The sequence below is a fragment of the Gymnoscopelus microlampas genome (assembly GCF_963454915.1).
Source record: "Gymnoscopelus microlampas genome assembly, chromosome: 8".
Lineage (NCBI taxonomy): Eukaryota > Metazoa > Chordata > Actinopteri > Myctophiformes > Myctophidae > Gymnoscopelus > Gymnoscopelus microlampas.
Genome location: NC_139945.1, coordinates 13,346,898 through 13,366,572, shown reverse-complemented (window position 1 = coordinate 13,366,572; position 19,675 = coordinate 13,346,898). Strand labels below are relative to the sequence as shown.

The window sequence follows — 19,675 nt, the reverse complement described above, 5'->3', positions numbered from 1 at the left end:
AGAAGGATACTAATGCAAACGTGTGCGTGTGGCTGTGTGTGTTGTGGACAATCGGGGGGGGGAGCCAGGGCAGGCAGGCAGGGCGGGCCCCCAGAGCTTCCCAGGGAGAGCCCTGAGCCCAGGGCCCATTCAGTAACACAGATAGTGTAAACAGACAGTGATTGAATGGAGATGAGAGAGAGAACCGGGACGGGGGCAAGGGGAGGGGGGGGGAGTGGTGGTTTTGGGGGCTATGGTGGAGGAGGGGCGACGGGGAGGGGGGGACACTGTAGACAGAAAAGCAGCACCACATGAAAATTGTGGCCCCGGCCCGTCGATGGCTTTGTTTTCGACCGGCTGCCTCGGGCCTTATAAGTAAACACTAAACAGCGCTCCTCATTGGTTCGACGACTGCAAAATACCCTTGTGGGTTTGAGCTCCTTTAGCTTCTTCTCCTGCGCTGCTTACGGTGATAAAAAACAAAACGGCTTGGCCTACTTTGCATTGATTGCCACAATTACGTGTTGTTTTTCACTGATCTTTATTAGACCCCACCCCTCAACGCCCCCCCCCCCTCCCCCGTAGCCCCGTGGGCTACGGAATAACAAAAGATCTTTCAGGGAGTGATCAGGTATTCTGAACTCATGAATTTGTTTTGCAGTACTTGACTCAATAGCCCTTAATGTGCTCACCTTGGCTGAGCGAGTGCTTTGGAAAAGTAAAGACAATAGCGAACGCCGTGTTTACATGGTAAACCCCTGTTGTTGTTGTTTGTCACCCACAGGGCGTAGGGACTAGGGAATTGATTCATTGCACTCGGCAGGGCTAAAGGAAAGCACACACGACTCCGAGCCGAGCCTGATTTTATACTGTTGTCTTGCGCCGAAAATAGACGATCTACAAACTCGCGACACGTCGTGCTGCACTCCGCACTGAGCTTAGTCGGCTATTTTCGATGCACAACCAAGTATATCTCAGGCTTTTATTTGTGTTTGTGTTGATTAACGATGCATGCAAACAGAAAACGTCAGGTCATGGCCGGTCAGTCAAATCTGCAGGGATAATCTGTTACTTGTTTTGAGGGAAACAAAAACCGCTCAATGAGGATCACTCATGACTGATGCAATGTACCAAAAAAAAAACCCTCCTAACAAAGCCTGTCTCAGTCAGCGAGTGGGAGGGAATCAGGTCTTACAGGAATTAATTGTTCTTCGAGACTTGGCGGAAACCCTCCATCGGGAGTTCCTGCTACACTGGCTCTGCTCTTTATGTGCTTCGTGTCAGACTAAATGCTGCAGATGGAGCAGTCATGTCGACTGTGTCAGACTACGCATCAGGATATTCTATATTTGACTCCTGGCTATACTGGATGATGCTCTTTATGAAATTTCCCTACAGGGACTAATCAAGTTTTGTCGTCAACTTTTTACGTCAGAGCCTGACCAATATGCTGCTTGTTGTTGTTTCTTTAGGTAGATAGGAAAGATTTAGCAATTTCGGATTCAAGCTGCTGATGGCAGCTGATATTTTGATTTGTAACCTTTTTTATTATGCAACTATATTGTTGTGCCGACGTATTAAAAAGTGACGGGTTGAAAAAACCTTGTAAACGGCTTTCACACTGCCACATGATTAAAAAAAACACTCATTGGAAACCTGTGTAAATGAAATTCATACATAACCACGCTATCCCAAACTATGTCTAATCAATATTTTTGATATGACAGGCCATTTATTATATATGTTTAATCTTGCTCTCGTCTCTCTACTCTTACCTGTACCCATCCTGTGTTTCACACTGGAAAGTAACTAATTACATCTACCGTACTGTACTTGTGCAATTTTGAAGTTCTAGCGGCACTCGGTGCCGCGCTATGAGCTTGTAGATCTGCTATTTTTGAATAGCCAAAGAAATCTAAAATGACACAGATGCGTTCCAGGTCCTTAATGTTTTTAATTGAGTAAAAATGCCACATTTTTAAACACTTTATTTTTCTACTCCACTACATCTCAGAGGCGAATATTGTACTTTTCCTACACTACAATCGTTTGACAGCTTAAGTTACTTAAGCAATTATTATTACAAAACATAGATTAACCACTTGAGCCCTATTATGCCATACTTGGTTTATTCAAAATAGCTGATCTACAAGCTCAGAATGCACTGTGATGCGACACGTTGTGAGCTTGTACATCAGCTGCTATTATACTTTTATTTTGGTACTGTAAGTATATTTTATACTCTTGTACTTTTGTTTTTATATCTTCTCTTTCGGGTGGAAACCTCATATGCTCCAAACGCGCCGCGTTTCGAGCTTGTGGATCTGCTACTTTCGATGCTTTCGTGTGACGCTGTTGTATGTTCAAGTAGGGCGTTCATTTACAAAGAAAACACACAAAGTTAAAACGTGGAGATAATATATCTAACTTAAAAGAACCTGAGTACTTCTTCCATCCACTGATCTTTTTATCTCATCCTTATCTTCCCTCTTTTTTTATCCTCTTCCTTACAGCCCTGAACCAGCAGAGGATCTCCCAGAGTGCCCCGGTGAAGCTGCATGGGGGGCCGCCACCCGCCCACAGTGCGGTCCTGGGGGGCAACAGCCAGCTCCGGCTGCAGCAGATGGAGAAGGAACGGCTGAGACTGAAGCAACAGGAGCTGCTCCGCCAGAGACCCCAGGTCAGGAGCCACCAGACCTTTAGCAATACTAGACTAGCCCCACCCCCGGCCCCCGCCATCATCATCAGCCATTAACCACTTAAACCCATTGATACCTGGAACGCATCTGTGTCACTTTAGATGTCTTTGGCTATTCAAAAATAGCAGATCTACAAGCTCGTAGCGCGGCACCGAGTGCCGCGCTACGAGCTTGTAGATCTGCTATTTTTGTAAAATCGTGAAAAATATATTTTTATATTTTTTTCCGAAAAATTGTTAGGATTTAGATTTTTTTTTTGATGCGGCCTCAGGTCTTAATGGGTTAAACCCCAGCATCAGTGTTTGGAAAGTTTTCACTGAACGTAGCTATTTTCAGCGAGAACCCCGCAATGACAGAAAATACACTAGTATTGAGCCTTGAGGGACTCCGGTTACCCATATGGGGTTTAAGTGGTTATAATACATATAGGTATCGACTAGAGCCAAGTCATTATGGACATAATATGCGCTTTTCGGGGCGGAAACCTTGTGGGTCCAATACGGTTACTTTTCGGGAAATGGGGGGGGGAGGGGGGTTCCGATGGATCCAGTGTAGTTATTATTTAGTCACAAGCTCTTGTTAAAACCCAAGGTTGTGGTCAAACAGTTACTGAGAAATGGGTCAGCTAGCGTTTTAGCCGGTATCTAACAAAAAAACAGAAACTGGCTATAGCTGACCCATTTCTCACTTACAGTTTTACCTCATTTGTTTCCATTAGCATTGCAACAAAATGCTGTAAAGCTTCCAGAGGACATTTCTGAGTAACATTTTGGGGCCGATTTTTAAAACTGCTTTCAACTATTTGACCAGAACCGCAGGATTTGCGATATCAAGGCCAGAACTCAAAAACAACAACCCCCAAACTATCCATTCTAACCAGGATTTGTACGAGTGCTGGAAATCCTTGAATCTGCCGGAGCTTCAGCGTGTAATGAACCCAGACCATTTAGGAATACCACAATACGTCACAAGACCAATTATTTACTATATAAATTGTTAAAGCTAATATTACAGATAATATTCAGGGTTTGTACTGTTGGGGAAACCTTGAATAGAATTGAATTGAATTGTTATTTTCATGGTCAGCAAGGTGTGAATTATGAATTCAGTTATTGTTGTCTTGTAAATGGTTAAATGTGCTGTATCAATGGCACTCAGTGCTCCTACTAGTTAGGGTGGGTAAATGCAGAGGACAAATTTCATGTGTGTGCAAGTGTAACGTGAGAAAAACACCCCAAAGGAGCGGGGACTTTATTATTATTATTATTATTGAAATTGCTGAAAAAACAGAATACACTTCAGAGGTGCGCAAATGTTTAACTTGAACACCAACTTTCTGGAAGAAAAGAAAATCTGCTCTTGAGCAAGGGCTTTTATTTTGTTAACCACTGCTCAGTGTTTTGGCTGCTCTTGACGAGGGCTTTTATTTTGTCAGGGCTTGCGCTGCAGTGAAACTTGCAGTGAGTCATAGTGTGGTCACTTGATTGCTTCCTGACAGCGATGTGTCACACACAGAGCAGAGCCGCCCACGCTGGGTGGTGGAGCCCAGTTAGGCCGTTTACTCAAGGCCGTGTCAGTGCAGCAGAAAACAGCACTTTCTGATTATGAATGAGGGTTTCCGCTGGCTTTGTTTACCATGCCATTCACTGCAGGCTGTTGGAAAGTTCCCTGTGTAGGAAGTAGGGCTGCAACTATCGACTATTCTATTGTTATAATTTGTATTATTATTATGTCAATGGATCGACGTGAAAAAATGTCTAATTGATTTGTTTTATAAACTAAAATATTGATTAGTCTGATTAACCACTTAACCACCCTCTAGATTGATTAAACTGGACCCGAGTTGGCTCTGTACAGGGACAGCTTTTTTCCCTCTACACCAAATCTCTTTGTCAAAAGTAGCCGATCTACAAGCTCACAACACATCGTAGCGCGTGAGCTTGTAGAACTGCTATTTTTGACTAATGCCACCCCCTAATAGGGTTCTGGGGGTTCAAGTGGTTAAGCCCTATTTAATGGTTTTTCGTACAAAATAGCAGATATGTAAGCTTTCAGAGCTTGCAGATCGGCTATTTAGCGTAGAAATAGGAGGGGGGGCTAGTATAGAGCCCTGTTTGTTTAAGTGGTTAGATTGTCTTTATTGAGAAAGTCGGCTATTCAGGCGTTCTTTCCGACAACAGCATGTGTGGATTTGAATTACATATACAATACAGTCTAAAGACATGAATGATTAACTGGTATGACGGCCAAAGGCACTGATTAAAGATAAAATGAGTCAATAGATGACTTAATTAGCTTGGGGACAGGGTAGCTTAGAGGTCACCCATAACAGAAAGTTTCCAGGCCTGTCCCCACTGCATTTATGTCTGTTTTACCCACATGAACCCTATAGCGTCCCTGTTCTGAGGGGGCGAACATTGGGTAGATCGATTGTTGACGGTTTGTAGATCGGCTATTTTCGGCAAGGATGCTTAGTGTAGAGGGGTGGGGAGTGCCTAGGATAGACGTCAGGGGGGCTCTCTTCAACTAGCCTATAGTTGTACTGCAAGTGGTTAATGAAACTATTAAACTGAAATGAGCTGAACCTCAGATAATCCAAATTGGCCTGTTGACCAGAGGACATAATGAACGAGAACCATGAAGATGTGACAATAAACTACATTCGATGTCTTTGGAATGGATGGCACGTGTACAAGCGTTGCACTTCTGACGATTCTGTTACAAAACGAACACTACTTTAATTCAAACGGCCTCCAAAGTCCGAGCCGTTTGAAACAATGAGGTTGTATCACATTTGCAAAGTTGATCCTGAACAGTATCTCTGGGTTAAATCATTAGAAGGGTTGTGAAACCGCGTGGGCTGTTATGCTTTGCAGTGGAAGCGAACCGTAATCTTACGTTAATACCCGACACACCCGAAGACGTGTGTTCCAAAAAGTGCGACAAAAGCCGGTTAAGATCTGTCAAACTGCCCAGTGGCAGTCAGGCAAAAATAGAGCCGTAAAACCATAAAGGATGTTTACAGTACACAGGGCTGGTTGTAAAGTCAATGTCTTAATCAAAACCAGACTGTTTATGTGCATGCGTGGGATGCGAGGATAAGGCCTTGTTGCTCAAGCAGGAAACACCTTCACATGAACCGTTCATGTCAAATGTACACAGTACACACCTTCACACAAGGAAAATCCTGATTTTCTTTTTCACCCTCCGCCAAACCGATATTAACCAAGATTATCTGAGATCGCTGCGTCCACTTCCCTCTTTTACCACCAGTAAACGGAGAAAAACCAGCATGAAGTATTCCCCATGTTGTTGTTGTTGCCTTTGGCTCGTGAAGTTATAGTGTCTTTAACTTGGCCTACTCCTCAAGGACGTACACTGGCGAAAGGACATAAAGAACAGTCTGAAGTGTGACCTCAGCTTTATCCCCTCACTGCTGCTGCCTGTGTGGAAAATAAATCTCTCCAAACAGTAGTCGGTCTGTTACGTAATTGGAAACTCGGTGTAGAGGGAGAGAAAGGGGACACGGTGACCCGGAGCGTATGTGATCCCTGAATGAAACATTCTATACCATAACAAGAGCACGAGAAGAGAGAAAGTCACAGGACAGCAGGTTCGTTCGGCATTTGTCAGTGATCAATACTTAACAAGTGGTCTCTGAGGAGCTAACAGACGTCCATTGCAAGCAGACCACCCTGAATTGTAGGTCTCTCCGTTAAAGCCTGACCCAATGTCTGATTATTATTATTTTTGGGTCCGATCCCAATTTGGAGGGTCCTAGGCCACCAGTTACCGATGTTTTTAACCGATATTTTGTGAAACGCCAATATCGTCAAAAAAGAAAATGAATGGCAGATTACGGTGCATCTGTCTGGCTTTATACACTCCATTCAGGCAAATAATAATAATAATGTTTATTCTCCCACAGGGGAAAATTGTCTTCACAAGGTCTGTTCGTTAATAACAACAAAAACAACATAACAATCACAAAGACAAAAACACGAGGTCCCCACTGTACGCAGAAAACCCTCCTATGGACGGGGCAGTTGGATTAATGAAAGAAACGAGAACTGATCAGGAGACAGCGTAGGAGAGGATGTTATGTTTAACCTCATGTGCATACTGTATCTGCTGCTAAGTAGATACACATAACACATTGTTCTCTTTGACATGCTTCTTTACTGTTGGACTTTCCTCCCTGCTCTCATTCTCCCTCACCCCTCACAAATATGATGAAGCTTGCTCAAAAAAACACATTTCTCCCACTTCTTTTACACCTGTAGAACCTGTGATGTGACAATAAAGTTGATTCTTGAGAGGAGTAGACTAGGCTCTGTCAGGATTCTAACCTATAGTCAAAGGGAATGCATCTCGGCCGCTACGCCAGTGGTTCTCAAAGTGGAATCCAGGGACTCTCTGGGTTCCTTTTTTTTTTAGGGGGGTCTAAATTGACCCTTACAAGTGTGTAATTCTGACAGTATAGAAATGGAACCAAATGGACCCTGACGGGTCCAATCTGTCAGAGTTAAGGGTAGACCTTGCAATTTAGACGTTTGATCGATGATGGCTCCGCTCAGTTTGTGTTTGTTTTTGTTTTGGTTTGCAGGAACTGGCTTTACGGAACCAGCTCCCCACCAGTATGGAGCAGGACGGTGGTACCGCTAACCCAGTGTCCTCCCCCATGGGCCAGGACGCACGGACCATGACCGCCAACAGCTCTGACCCATTCCTCAACAGGTTGGTTTGGGCACACGCACGCGCACGCGCACACGCACACACACACACCACATGAGCATCACTAATCAAAAAGGACTCAAAGTAGAACCTCGCTTTCTCAAGATATTTGTGGGAAAGAAATATTTGGAAAATGACGGAAGATGATTTCTATCAAGATTTACCAGAGAAAATATTCAGGCTGCAGATGGAAAGAAAATGGGTGGTGTGTAATTTGCCCTTGTATATTGGTGTCTGAGGCGTTGATTCGTGTTGGGAACTAGCTAGGTACCCAGCGTTGCGAGGGTGAAATAGGCAGATAGTACAAATCAGATTGTTGACTTTAGTAAAAGTAGCAATACCACAATAGAAAAATACTGTTACAAGTAAAAGGCCTGTATTAAAAATTTGACTTCAGTAAAAGTACAAAAGTATTGGTATTTAAAATATACTAATATAAGTAAAAGTACCATTTTTTTTCTCCAATCTTTTTTTTTTTGCAGATCTACAAACTCACTATACGTCGACGCGTTGTGTGCTTGTAGATCTGGTATTTTCAAATCGCCAAATGTAACATAGGGCTTAAGTGGCTAATGTATGTTTCGCAATAATAATCTAAATCTGCAAAGTAAATAATTGTAGTCGAGGAAAAAGTACAATATTTAATTCTGAGATGTAGAGCCCTTTTCTGACCTCTGATATCCAGTGTAAAATGATCGAAAAAGTTAAATATTAAAGTATAAAACATTTCAGTTGGCCATGATGACCTTCCCCGGATCATAACACACGGCTATGGAAAGTTTTCAGCCCAATTTGACCTGGAGTGTGGGCTTGCATAAAAAACAAACAAAGACTATTTTTATATTATGGTACGTCTACCACCAACTGATAGAAGATGACATCAGTCTTCCTGGCTAGGTCTTTGGTTCAAGTTAAGCTTATTGGGCTGGCTGTGTTCTCTCAGTCTGTGTACCTGGAAGTTTCTATGTTGAGCTTCCAGTGTGAGCTGCCTGTGTTACACAAGTTGTAAAAAAAAAAGAAGAAAAAAAACCCTCTGGGGTTTTAACCCTCTTCACATGGCAGTGACTCATTGGAACCAGGCAGCTCGCTACTGGATTTGATTGCACAATGTCGACCTCTGGTGTACAGCTGCGGTAGTGCAGGGAGCAGCCGCTCTAAAGCGCTGTCATAATCGTTGGAGCCAAAGTTGTGAAATCACATTTATGTCATTCGATTCATTTAGATATTAAAGAATGTTCTTTTAGATCAGGGGTGTTCAACAGGGGGTCCGGGACCCCTAGGGGGTCCTCAGAGTTACTACAGGGCGTCTGCCAAATCTTTGTGTGATATGATTATTTTTTTTTACCTTAACCACTTGAACCCTAGCATCACCTTTTCTGAGGAGAACTTTAGCCAAAAATAGCAGATCTACAAGCTTGAGCTTGTAGATTGGCTATTTTTGGCAAAGAGTTATAGGTGTAGAGGAAAAAAGCAACAAACGTTTATCTGAAACACAATTTTATACAATATAGAGGGGGTCCCTGCTTCATCTCTCTCTCAGCTAGGGGGTCCTTGGCCTGACAACGTTGAAGACCCCTGTTTTAGATATTGCTGACGGGAATCATTTGAGGTTGTGTCGCCTTTTGAGTTCCACTGACTCGTCTTCAGATTAAGTTAACAATATAAGTTAAAGGCCCAGCTTTATTAACATGTCAATAAACATGAACCCTAGTGTCCCTATTCTGGGACGAAGAGATTTTGTAGAGGGGGGGGGGGGGGGGGGGGGGGCAAGGGGGGTAAAAAATGTCGCTACTTTTATGCCACCAATGACACCATTGTACAACACCATTGTGCAAACACATAATTAGTATTTATTTTTTGAAATACGGTTTGTTATCAAACAAACCGAAAAACGACACACTTCTCGTTTGGTCGATTTAATGGAAAAAGTGATCGTAGCTTGCAGCCGCAGCAAGGGATGAAACGAGGATAGAGATGACCTGCAAACAGGCCGTGTGAGAACATGTGGTCCAGTCGGTGCAGACCGGCCAATCTAATCTCCCTCACTCCCTCCCTCCCTCCCTTGTTCCCTCGCTCCCTACCCCCTTCCACTCCCCTACTCTCACAATAGCCTCATTCATCCTGTCCCTACCATATTCTGCCTACATATTTTCTCTGCTAATTAGTATAGGCTTGTCAAATCTGTCTCTCGCTCTCGCTCTCTCTCTCTCTCTCTCTCTCTCTCTCTCTCTCTCTCTCTCTCTCTCTCTCTCTCTCTCTCTCTCTCTCTCTCTCTCTCTCTCTCTCTCTCGTTCTCTTTCGCTCTCTCTCTCTCTGTGTCCTTCTCTCTCACACTCTTCCATATTTTTCTACTCAAATGCTGTATCCTAGAAATTAAGAAAGTGAAATTCTGCTTTAACCGAGTCATTCTCCATTCCTTGAAATGTAACAAGATATATAAATTCACACACACACACACACACACACACACACACACACACACACACACACACACACACACACACACACACACACACACACACACACACACACACACACACACACACACACACACACACACCATATATTGCTCAAGGCCAACTGGGGGCATTGGCAGGGAAAGGGCTCCTGTTGTTTTTCAGACACGGTTAGGTCTGTCAGATTGCTTTAATTAAATCAAAGGAGCTCATTTTGGGAGCAGAGCTAAGTGATCGTCATCTAAAGCTCTGCTGGGGGATTATTGTAATACATGATCAGTGTTCAGTTTTCATTTCAGTTTAGCTGAGAGTGTACCAAATGTAACCAAAATGGGGTCCATTTGGTACACTCTCGGAGTTACAGACCTATTAGGGTCCATTTGATTCCTAGCTATTTAGCTTAGGACCTCTACAACCCACTGGTTCTCAATGTGGGGTCTGGTGACCCTTAACAGATCCATTTGGTTCCATTTGTACTTACTCTCTTGGTTAAATTGAGGATATTGCAGTGTAGATTGGGGTCCCAGAAATCTAAATCAAATGGGGGGTCAGTGGCCTAATGCATATCGTCTCTGTCGGGTGGAAACCTCATATGTTCAAAGGATTCAAATTGAAAAATAGCTAAAGTAGCAGATCTACAAGCTCAAAACGCGTCGCTTCGCGCCGCGTTTTGAGCTTGTGGATCTGCTACTTTTGATGCTTTTGTTGATCAAGCTGGGCGTTATTTTACGAAAGAAAAAACACAGAAAGTTAAAATATGGGAATAAGAGGTTTCTGCCCGACCGCGACAATATCAAAGGTGGAGAATCATTGTACTGGAGCTTATACCGTTTATTTATCTTTGTGTGTATGATCTCCCCCCCTTTTCCAGCGGCACCTACCACTCCAGAGACGAGAGCACAGACAGCGGTTTAAGCATGAGCAGCTACAGTGTCCCTCGCACCCCCGATGACTTCCTCAACAGCGTGGACGAGATGGACACCGGTGAGCCTCACAACCATCACCCCGGGATGTGTGTGTGTGTGTGTGTGTATATGTATATGTATGTGTGTATGTATGGATGAGGAATTCACTCTCAAGGTGTCAATATATGTTCGGTTCATATTTTTTTAACCCACTCAATCCGGGAACGCATCTGTGTCATTTTCTGTCTGTCTGTCTGTCTGTCTTTCTGTCTTTTGCTTCTGGGGGGGAAGAGGGGGGTTGAGGATACATATGATTTTGGGTGGTCCTTGACAGGAAAAAGTTTGAGCACCACTGATATTATAGCAACATAGTTTTTTCAGAAACCAGTTAGGATTTAGAAGATATTTGTAGATGCGTTCCTACATGGGTTAAATTAATATAAAATAAAAGTTGAGCTGTATAGGTTGTTTTTAAGAAATCAGCACCCTCTGGTGGATACATTATTGTAGAGGGCGGGGGGAATTACAATGTTTGACAGTGACAAACAGCCGACCTCATTGCAATGGTATTGCACTTGCTTTGCGCAGTTCAGTGAACAAAGCCATGTAGGTTATGACATGGAGGCATAGTGTTGAATAGTGAAAAAGATAGTTCAGAGAACATTTACACACATGTGTGTGTGTCGAATATTGACATTTGGCAGATGAATGTCCTGATTATAATAAGTAATATAGCCCAACAGTAGCTAGTAGGCTGTTACATACAACCACTCACTTGGTTGTACGAAAGTACTGGTTACGGCCATTTAGGGCCGCAATTAGCGCAAAAGAAATTTGTGCTGGCTGTTATATTAACCACAAAAAAATCCCTGTATACTTCATGGATGAACAACGACAATAGACGATCTGAAATTTGTTGGAACTTTCTGAAATGTCTAGCCTATAACGAGGTGCCGAAAATCAGGGACGCCAGGTTGAAAGTGGTTTAACGTGGACTCCCTTTTGTCACACAGGGGACTCGCTTCCAGCCTCCATGGTGACGCAGCCCAGCCGTTTCCCCGACTACCTGGATGCCATCCCGGGGACCGACGTGGACCTGGGCACCCTGGAGAGCGAGAGCATGGCCGTGGAAGGAGAGGAGCTGATGCCCAGCCTCCAGGAGGCCCTGAGCTCCGATATCCTCAACGACATGGAGTCCGTGCTGGCAGCAACCAAGATCGACAAGGAGAGCTTCCTCACATGGTTATAAAAGGGTCCACAGCAAGGGGGCGTCAAAGTTACCACCACCACAACCACCACCTGCGCCCAAACGCTCTCGGAACTGCTGAGACAAGACACTAAAGCAGTGGTTCTCAAACTTTTTTTTAATATCAAGGACCCCATAACTCGGAGAGTGTACATAAACGGAACCTAATGGACCCTAATGGACTCTCAGAGTTGCAGACCTGTAAGGGTCCATTTTGGAACCCCCCTCAAGGAACCCTGAGGGGTCCCTGGACCCCACTTTGAGAACCATTGCACTAAAAAGCGAGTCTCTCTGGTCGCCTGTCTCTGTCTCGGCACGCAAGGACGACCTCTGTTTGAGGCAGTGATATTCTGTTATTTTCGTTGTTATATTTTTTGTAGTTTTTTTTTTTTCACATGTATTTTTTGTCTGTGTTTTCAAGGCTGGCCCATGAACAGGCAATTAAACTCGAGGGTCCCCGAATTATTTTTTTCTGTCAGTGTATCCAGATCGTCTCTGCGTGGGGGTTGGGATTGGGCGGGGGGGGGGGGGTCGCACCTTTTCCCTGGTTCCACCCTCATAGCCGTGCTGGGCTGGAGTGTATGTACTATACTTGGTCAGAAAAAGGACTGCCGTCATCCACAGCTGCCTGTGAGCGCCTAGTGCCTCATTTTACTGCAAGCTAGCATGAAACCACGCTACTTGTGTTTGAGACTATTTCTTCCAGCTCAACTACCATTTATACTTGGCCTTCTTTTTAATTAAAGGAACTGTTTTTACTCATTTTAAGTTTTTTTGTGAGCCTGAACCAAAAATGATGTATCTGGTGCGAACAGAACAGTACTGATTTGGAGTACAGGTGACACGAGGCCTAGTTTGGACATGTTGTCTTTGGTGGGGTGGAAAGGTTTGGACTAATGGCGCCTGGTGGGAGGGGGACTACACTACTACATTGCTGCTTGGCTGTGCCAGCAAGTCTAAGTTAAACCGTTGTCAAATCAAGTGCCTTCAATTGTATTTTTTAAATATTTTTCTTCTTTTTTTTGCGAGCAAAACAACAAATTACCACGTTTCTGTGTTGCAGCAACGAGCAATATCCAAGAGGCTGCCTTTCCCGAACATTAACCACATTCTGTTATTTACGCTAATGTTCAGTAATCAAAACAATATTTCTCTATTTTATAAATGTATTATGGGATTTAGGGATTATTTTTTTGAACACTAGCTTCTTTTTATCTCAGTCTTACTCAAGCCTAATTCATGATTCATTCTTGGTTTTAACTTTTTAGTAATCTTTTATTTTAGGATATTACATAATGTATTATAGCTTAGATCAAATGGCCTTTTATGTGCTTATCTTTTGTTTTAATTTCCCTAACCACTTGAACCCCAGCATCTATATTCCGGGGGGAACATTAGCCAAAAATACAAGCTTGTAGAGTGGCTATTTTTGTCGAAGAGACTTGGTGTAGATGGAAAAAAGTGGTCGGAACTCAAGTCCATTTAACTAAGACTAGAGGGTTTAAGTGGTTAATAGATGGATTTTTCTAACGGGGTCAACTTTCACCGCATTACTACAGCTGATGTCATTCACTAATACGGAATCTTCCAAGATACAAAACAATTGAGTCATTTTAATCAGCTAGCTGATGCTGCATCTCTGGCATCATATGCTCGTATCGATGCTATTGTGCAGCTGTTGGTCACATGCAGCATTTTATTTTTCCTAATTTTAAGATATTCTTCAACATTTAACGAAAAAAAGACATCTATAGATTATTAAGATGAACTGTTGCTATTTGATCAATAACATAATCTGATTACAATTCTACAGTTACAATGTTTGAAAAAAATAAAATGGCGGAACTTAGAGGTTGCCTATGCTTTTGAAACCGGCATGGTAAAGTGTTGAGGTGCATTCACACCGGAAGCAATGAAAAATTATCGCGTCGCTTGAATCAAAGGGGAAACGTGTTGCTCTGTTACAGTCACAGCGGAACGCAACATTTTAGCTTAAAGTGATAATTTCCCCACTCACACACTGGCTGTCACTCTGTTCGTTTTGGTGAAAATCACTTGAGTTGAATATTTTTCAGCTTGGGCCATTCGCGCCGCCCTGGGTGGAGAAGTGAAATATTTCTTTACGTCGACTTAACATTGATGTGCGTCGCTCAAACATTGCATCGCAGCTGGTGTGAAAGCACCTTTAGGTTGACATGAGGGCTTCTGGTAGACTGTGGTCTTAGATGTGTTTGAGCAGGTTGTCAGGTAAAGAGCGATAGTGAACATAGACATTTGCCAGGGTTTGACTGACATCGGTGACTCAGATTGTGCAGTTCCAATGATTTTAGCTGGGGACTGTTGTGACTTTGTATTCCAAAGATATTTTTGTAGTGAATCTAACACCGTACCCCCCCCCCCACCCCCTTTTTATGGATTCAGAAATAGTATGATTTGTAATCAACTCTGTATAAACAAAAAGAAATGTATAAGCTAATGAGAAAATTGATGTTGGCCTTCAGTGTGTGTGTTAATGAGGTAATGTCTGAATGAGTTGTTATAGCCGAGATAACAGAGAAAATCTGTACCTAGAAAAAGATTATGATTAATTGAGTGGCCTAAGCAAAATTTTTATCCCATCACATGAGGGTGTTGGTTACCAGAAAGAACAGATCCACAACGTGTTGTTGGTTGTGGAACTGTTCTTTTTTGGCGAGGGACGCCATTGTACTACAGAGAAATTTTGCTTAACCCTGAGAGTTGAGTATGAGATTCTAGTTGAAAGGAAAGTGAATTCTTCCACAGCACCCCCATGTTTACATACTCCTGGAGTAAAGAACTGCTTCAGCAACAGCGACAATATGGAAGAGAACAGCATAGACCTTTCCTCCCATAGTGATCAGATTATTATGTTTACATGACTACACATTTTGCATTACTGCTGTAATCTTGGGCAGATCTGCCTTCACCATGCATGTCCTTTGTTGAGGATTGCCTTACGGTTTGCTAAATTGGCTCTATTCCCAGCCTATACATAAAATTGCCAGTATTAACTACAGACCAATATTAGGTTGGAGGGGAAGAAAACTGTTGTTTTTGAGAAAACTGTTTCTGTTTCAGGAGCTCCCAGTTAGTTAGGATTTTCTTGCTCATTGAGTCGTTTGTTGATGGTGGATATAAGATGGAAAAAACAGTGTTGGTGAGAACAATGCAACTAAAAATGATTTTTAAAAGACTGGTACACTACAGTGCTTGTATTGCACGGCTACAGATTTTTTTTTCTTTTGTGTAAATGATGCCTTTTTTGTCACAGAAACATGATTTTTATGCTTAGTTAGTGCGTAATTGTCAGAAAATAGTAAACAGTTGACTGTCATTGTAGAGGTAGAACTAATTACACAAGTTAAAGGACTGTATTTAGATCTTTTTCTAAATGCACATGAAATGATTTATATTCAGTAATCTGTTTTTTTTAATAGATATATATGTGCATGTGTTTTAGAACCATACATTCTGTTACATTATATCTCTCTTCATATGAAATTGGCCTGAAATAAAGTATATACTTTGTTGTAATACTTCTCCTATGTTGTTGGTAAAGTATATAATTTATGCATGCGTGCGTGCGCACACACAGTAGGATTCCGTCCGTCCTTCATTCTTTTTGCCTATTACACCCTAGCAACACCCAAGCAAACATCTGATGCAACCTAGACACCACTGAATTTGTACTCCTTTTTTAAGAGTGCCTGCCATATAATGGCAAAACACTTATTGTAATCCGCCATACTTATTAATAGTAATAAATATTTATTCTTCCCGCAAAACTGACCACAACTGCCGCATGGTTTACACTACCCCGGCAATATAGAAACGTGCGGCTTGGCCGGGAATAGTGTGCTCGGACGTTTCTTGCCGTTACGCATTACCATTGCGACGTAATTTGCCAAAAACTACGTAAAAACGCCCTTTTTGGCCGCTCGAGGTGGCCAATGCTACTCCTCCCACACTACTTTTTTTTTACCCTGCCAAAATCGACCGCCCAAAAAACAATTGGGAGCACGTTTCAGGCCATTTGGAGTTGATTGGTGGTACTTTGTAGTGACACTATTTTGGGTCCAGACTTGGCGAGCTGCAGGCACACTTTGCACACTTTCTAGTTTTCATCTGTTATTTTTTGAATATACACTTTTTCTTGTAATTTGAAATGTAAAGATGTTTGTGGGGGCCAACCTATCTAGAAGAGGGTGTGTGAGTAACCTCGGGTTAATCTCTGCTAAATGTCTTGTACAAGCTCCAGTAGGCCAAGGCATTAAGGGCTCTATTCTGTGGCACTTTTGCCCGCCCCTAACCCCCATTAAATACGGAAAATGGAGCTGCGCCGCCCCAATATGTTATTCTAGCAATATGTTATTCTAGTGGATTCTAAAAGCACCCACCCGTTTCTGAAACCACCCGCCAAGTGCACACAGACACTGCAATGGCTTTGTGCGTTGGACCATGAGCCGTGTTGCCATGCAGCCTTGGCGAGAAATAAGCAACCGCAGGATATGAAAACAAAAAGAAGCAACTATAAGGCCACATGAGCACTTCAAACTACTAACTAGAGCTTTCATATCCCCTAAATATTTTAGCCCGGCTCGACTAATAATTGACAAATTAGACCCAGCCCAGCCCGTCAGTCATTTTTCTAAAGAAGCTTAATTGCTGCATTAAATCTTGGTAATTCGTTAAGAACAGGAGTCATTCCACCCTATTCCAACATTTTATTTAAAAAACAGCTTGGAGCAAATAGGAAATAATAGCAAATAGCTATATAAATATATACACTGCCCCATAACCATTTTAAGAATGATATTCGGTTATTATACAAAAATATACTTTTAATTGAGATATTTTCGTTTTTTCCATATTGCTGTCATGTCTTAATAAAATCATGCTTTCAGCAAGCAAAATAAGCAGTACAAAACAGTTCGGATTACTTTGTTTGATGGGAAAGAGTTGCATGGAGAAACTCCACAGGGAGTTTTTCGTTGCCACTGTCGCAAACATTGCTTGTTCAGGGTGGGATTGTCGGGTCTCTTCTCTACATGTAAAGTGTCTTGAGACAACTTGTTGTGATTTGACACTATAATAAAATTGAATTGAATTGAATTGACATCCAATGTTACCTCGTACTGCCCGCTGCCTGCTCTTGTCATTTGAAGAAATAATCCAATTTGTCTGAAGATCCATTCTATATGTCATGTTGGTTTAAACTTTAAAGAGTGCTGCGCAGTGACAGAAAGCAGGTGGCTGATTGATTGATTGATTTGACCTACTTTTGCGCTGCTGCCCTGATGATTAATTATTTGGCAACAGCTGTGTAAGAGTATAACTATTTTAAATGGCTTTCATATACTCTTGGAAAGCCGTTGCTTATTGTGAACACAATACGCTACAAATTAATTAATATATGAATTTATTTGGATAAAAAAAAAAACGTCGACCCGGCCCAGCCGGTGCCGACGGGCCGGGTCGGGTCCCGTTGGGTTTGGGCTAAAATCTTAAGCACTTAATTTTTTATAAGATGATCGGATCATCTAGTGTGATTTTCATTTTGGCTGCTGTCTCGTTAAACCCATGCTGCGGGTGAATATTATATTATATATTATATTATTATTATGTTCCCCACGTAAACGCTACGTTCATGTTTACTGTTAAAGGTTCTCAATCTTTTCAGCCCATCGACCCCCAAAATAACCATATTTGAACTGGGGACCCCCCCCCATTTTGTTTGACTCGGTTCCACAGATAAATATTGTGAAAATAGACAATCTACAAGCTCTCAACGGTGGACCCGTTGAGAGCTTGTAGATCTGCTATTTTCAAATATTTTAGTACTTTTACTTTTGATACTTTAAGTACATTTTGATGCCAATACTTTTGTACTTTTACTCAAGTAAATTTTGAATTCTGGACTTTTACTTGTAACAGAGTATTTCTATATTGCAGTATCGGTACTTTTACTTAAGTAAAGAATTTGAGTACTTTTTCCACCACTGCATCCAACATACATGCGGCATCCAACATACAGAGCACACTGCTAGCACCTACCCTAGCACCGGTTTAAAAAAAAGAAAAAAGACGCACCGACATTCCATAGGCTAAATCAATGCATTTTGTCATCGCATCGCACACTGCTCTACCAACCCGGTCTCCCCCCAAACACGTACAAATAGCACGGATTCACCAAAATAAATCCGTGCAAAGATTACTAGAAACTCCGAAACTCTGTGCATAGGAGACCCATTATCCCCTCCATTCACTTCAATGCGAGGCGGAGACAGTCACGTGACTCTCTACGCTCTCCACACCACGTATAAATAACACGGATTTCAATTCCGTAAATACACAACTAGAAAGGTCCGGTACTACCCCCCCCCAACCTCTCTACACTCTCCCCACCACGTATAAATAACACGGATTTCAATTCCGTAAATACACAACTAGAAAGGTCCGGTACTACACCCCCAACCGCATTGCCCCGACCGCTGGCATAGCGGTCCGGGCACCTAGGCTCCAAAGCAGCCTGACAGCGTTTGTGAACGGCGCTCACAAATGCAAAATATAAGATTGCCCCAAATATTAACTAGGTGTCCGAAGTATTTGTGCAATATATTAGTCCACGTTTTTCAATAAAGAAGTGTTTTAATCCTGTCTGTGGCCGAACGCCATTTCCCCCCTCGTTTACTTTCTGTTTACATTGAGTGTAATTTCGGCTTTCACCGGATGCGCCCCGTCTCAGAATCGGCCACAGACGGGATTAAAACACTTTTTGGTAGCACTCTACAATAATGACCCGTTATAAAGCATTTATAAACGTTTATAGATAGATAGATAGATAGATTTTTATTATAGTGTCCTGCACCACATGATGCCCAGCCCGCACGGGCTTATAAGACACTCACACAATGTACATATACACCAAGATACACCACAGACAGAATACATAAACATTTTGATTGTCCAAGTTACGGGTACATCGTCCTCCATCTCAACTGCCATGCTTTCTCTATGAATTTTCCTAAAACAAAAACTTCCTTATTGAACAGCCAACTTAACATATAACATTCATACATCCAAAACAAATCTGGATTCTTATCCTGCATTTTTTCAAATAAAGAATTTCGTACATCATTGTACAGTGGACAGTGAAAAACAAAATGAACCTCATCCTCCACAACTCCCAGGTCACACAGAACACACAATCGCTGCTCCTCAGGAATGCCAGTATATCTACCCACCTCAACTTAGTTTGTAGACTATTAACAAATCATTAACAACCTGTTTGTTGACATTCGTAAATGATTACTAAAACCTTTATAACTACAGTTACAAATCATTTGTAAAGTATTAGTAAGTAGTGAACTATTCATGAATAAGCCATTTATATACATCTGTAAAAGATTATTAAATCATTTGTAACGACCCATTCTGAAGCATCTATACATTTTTAAAAGCAGTTTGTAGACTATTAACAAATAATTAACAACCTGTTTATTGACATTCGTAAATGATTACTAAAACCTTTATAACTACGGTTACAAATCATCTATAAAGGTATTTTATGACTATTCATGAATAAGATATGTATAATACATCTGTAAATGATTATTAAATCATTTGTAACTGATG

General features: G+C 42.0%; 1 protein-coding gene across 1 annotated transcript in view; it reads left to right on the top strand.

Moving 5' to 3' along the window:
* yap1 (Yes1 associated transcriptional regulator) overlaps positions 1-15,585 on the top strand; it is a 40,364-nt gene extending 24,779 nt beyond the window's left edge. The window contains exons 5-8 of the mRNA XM_084065569.1: positions 2,493-2,659; positions 7,285-7,415; positions 10,740-10,852; positions 11,787-15,585. Coding sequence (XP_083921695.1) covers positions 2,493-2,659; positions 7,285-7,415; positions 10,740-10,852; positions 11,787-12,022 — 647 coding nt within the window. The 3' untranslated portion in view covers positions 12,023-15,585. The remainder of the gene's footprint in view (positions 1-2,492; positions 2,660-7,284; positions 7,416-10,739; positions 10,853-11,786) is intronic.
* The last annotated feature ends 4,090 nt before the right edge of the window (positions 15,586-19,675 follow it).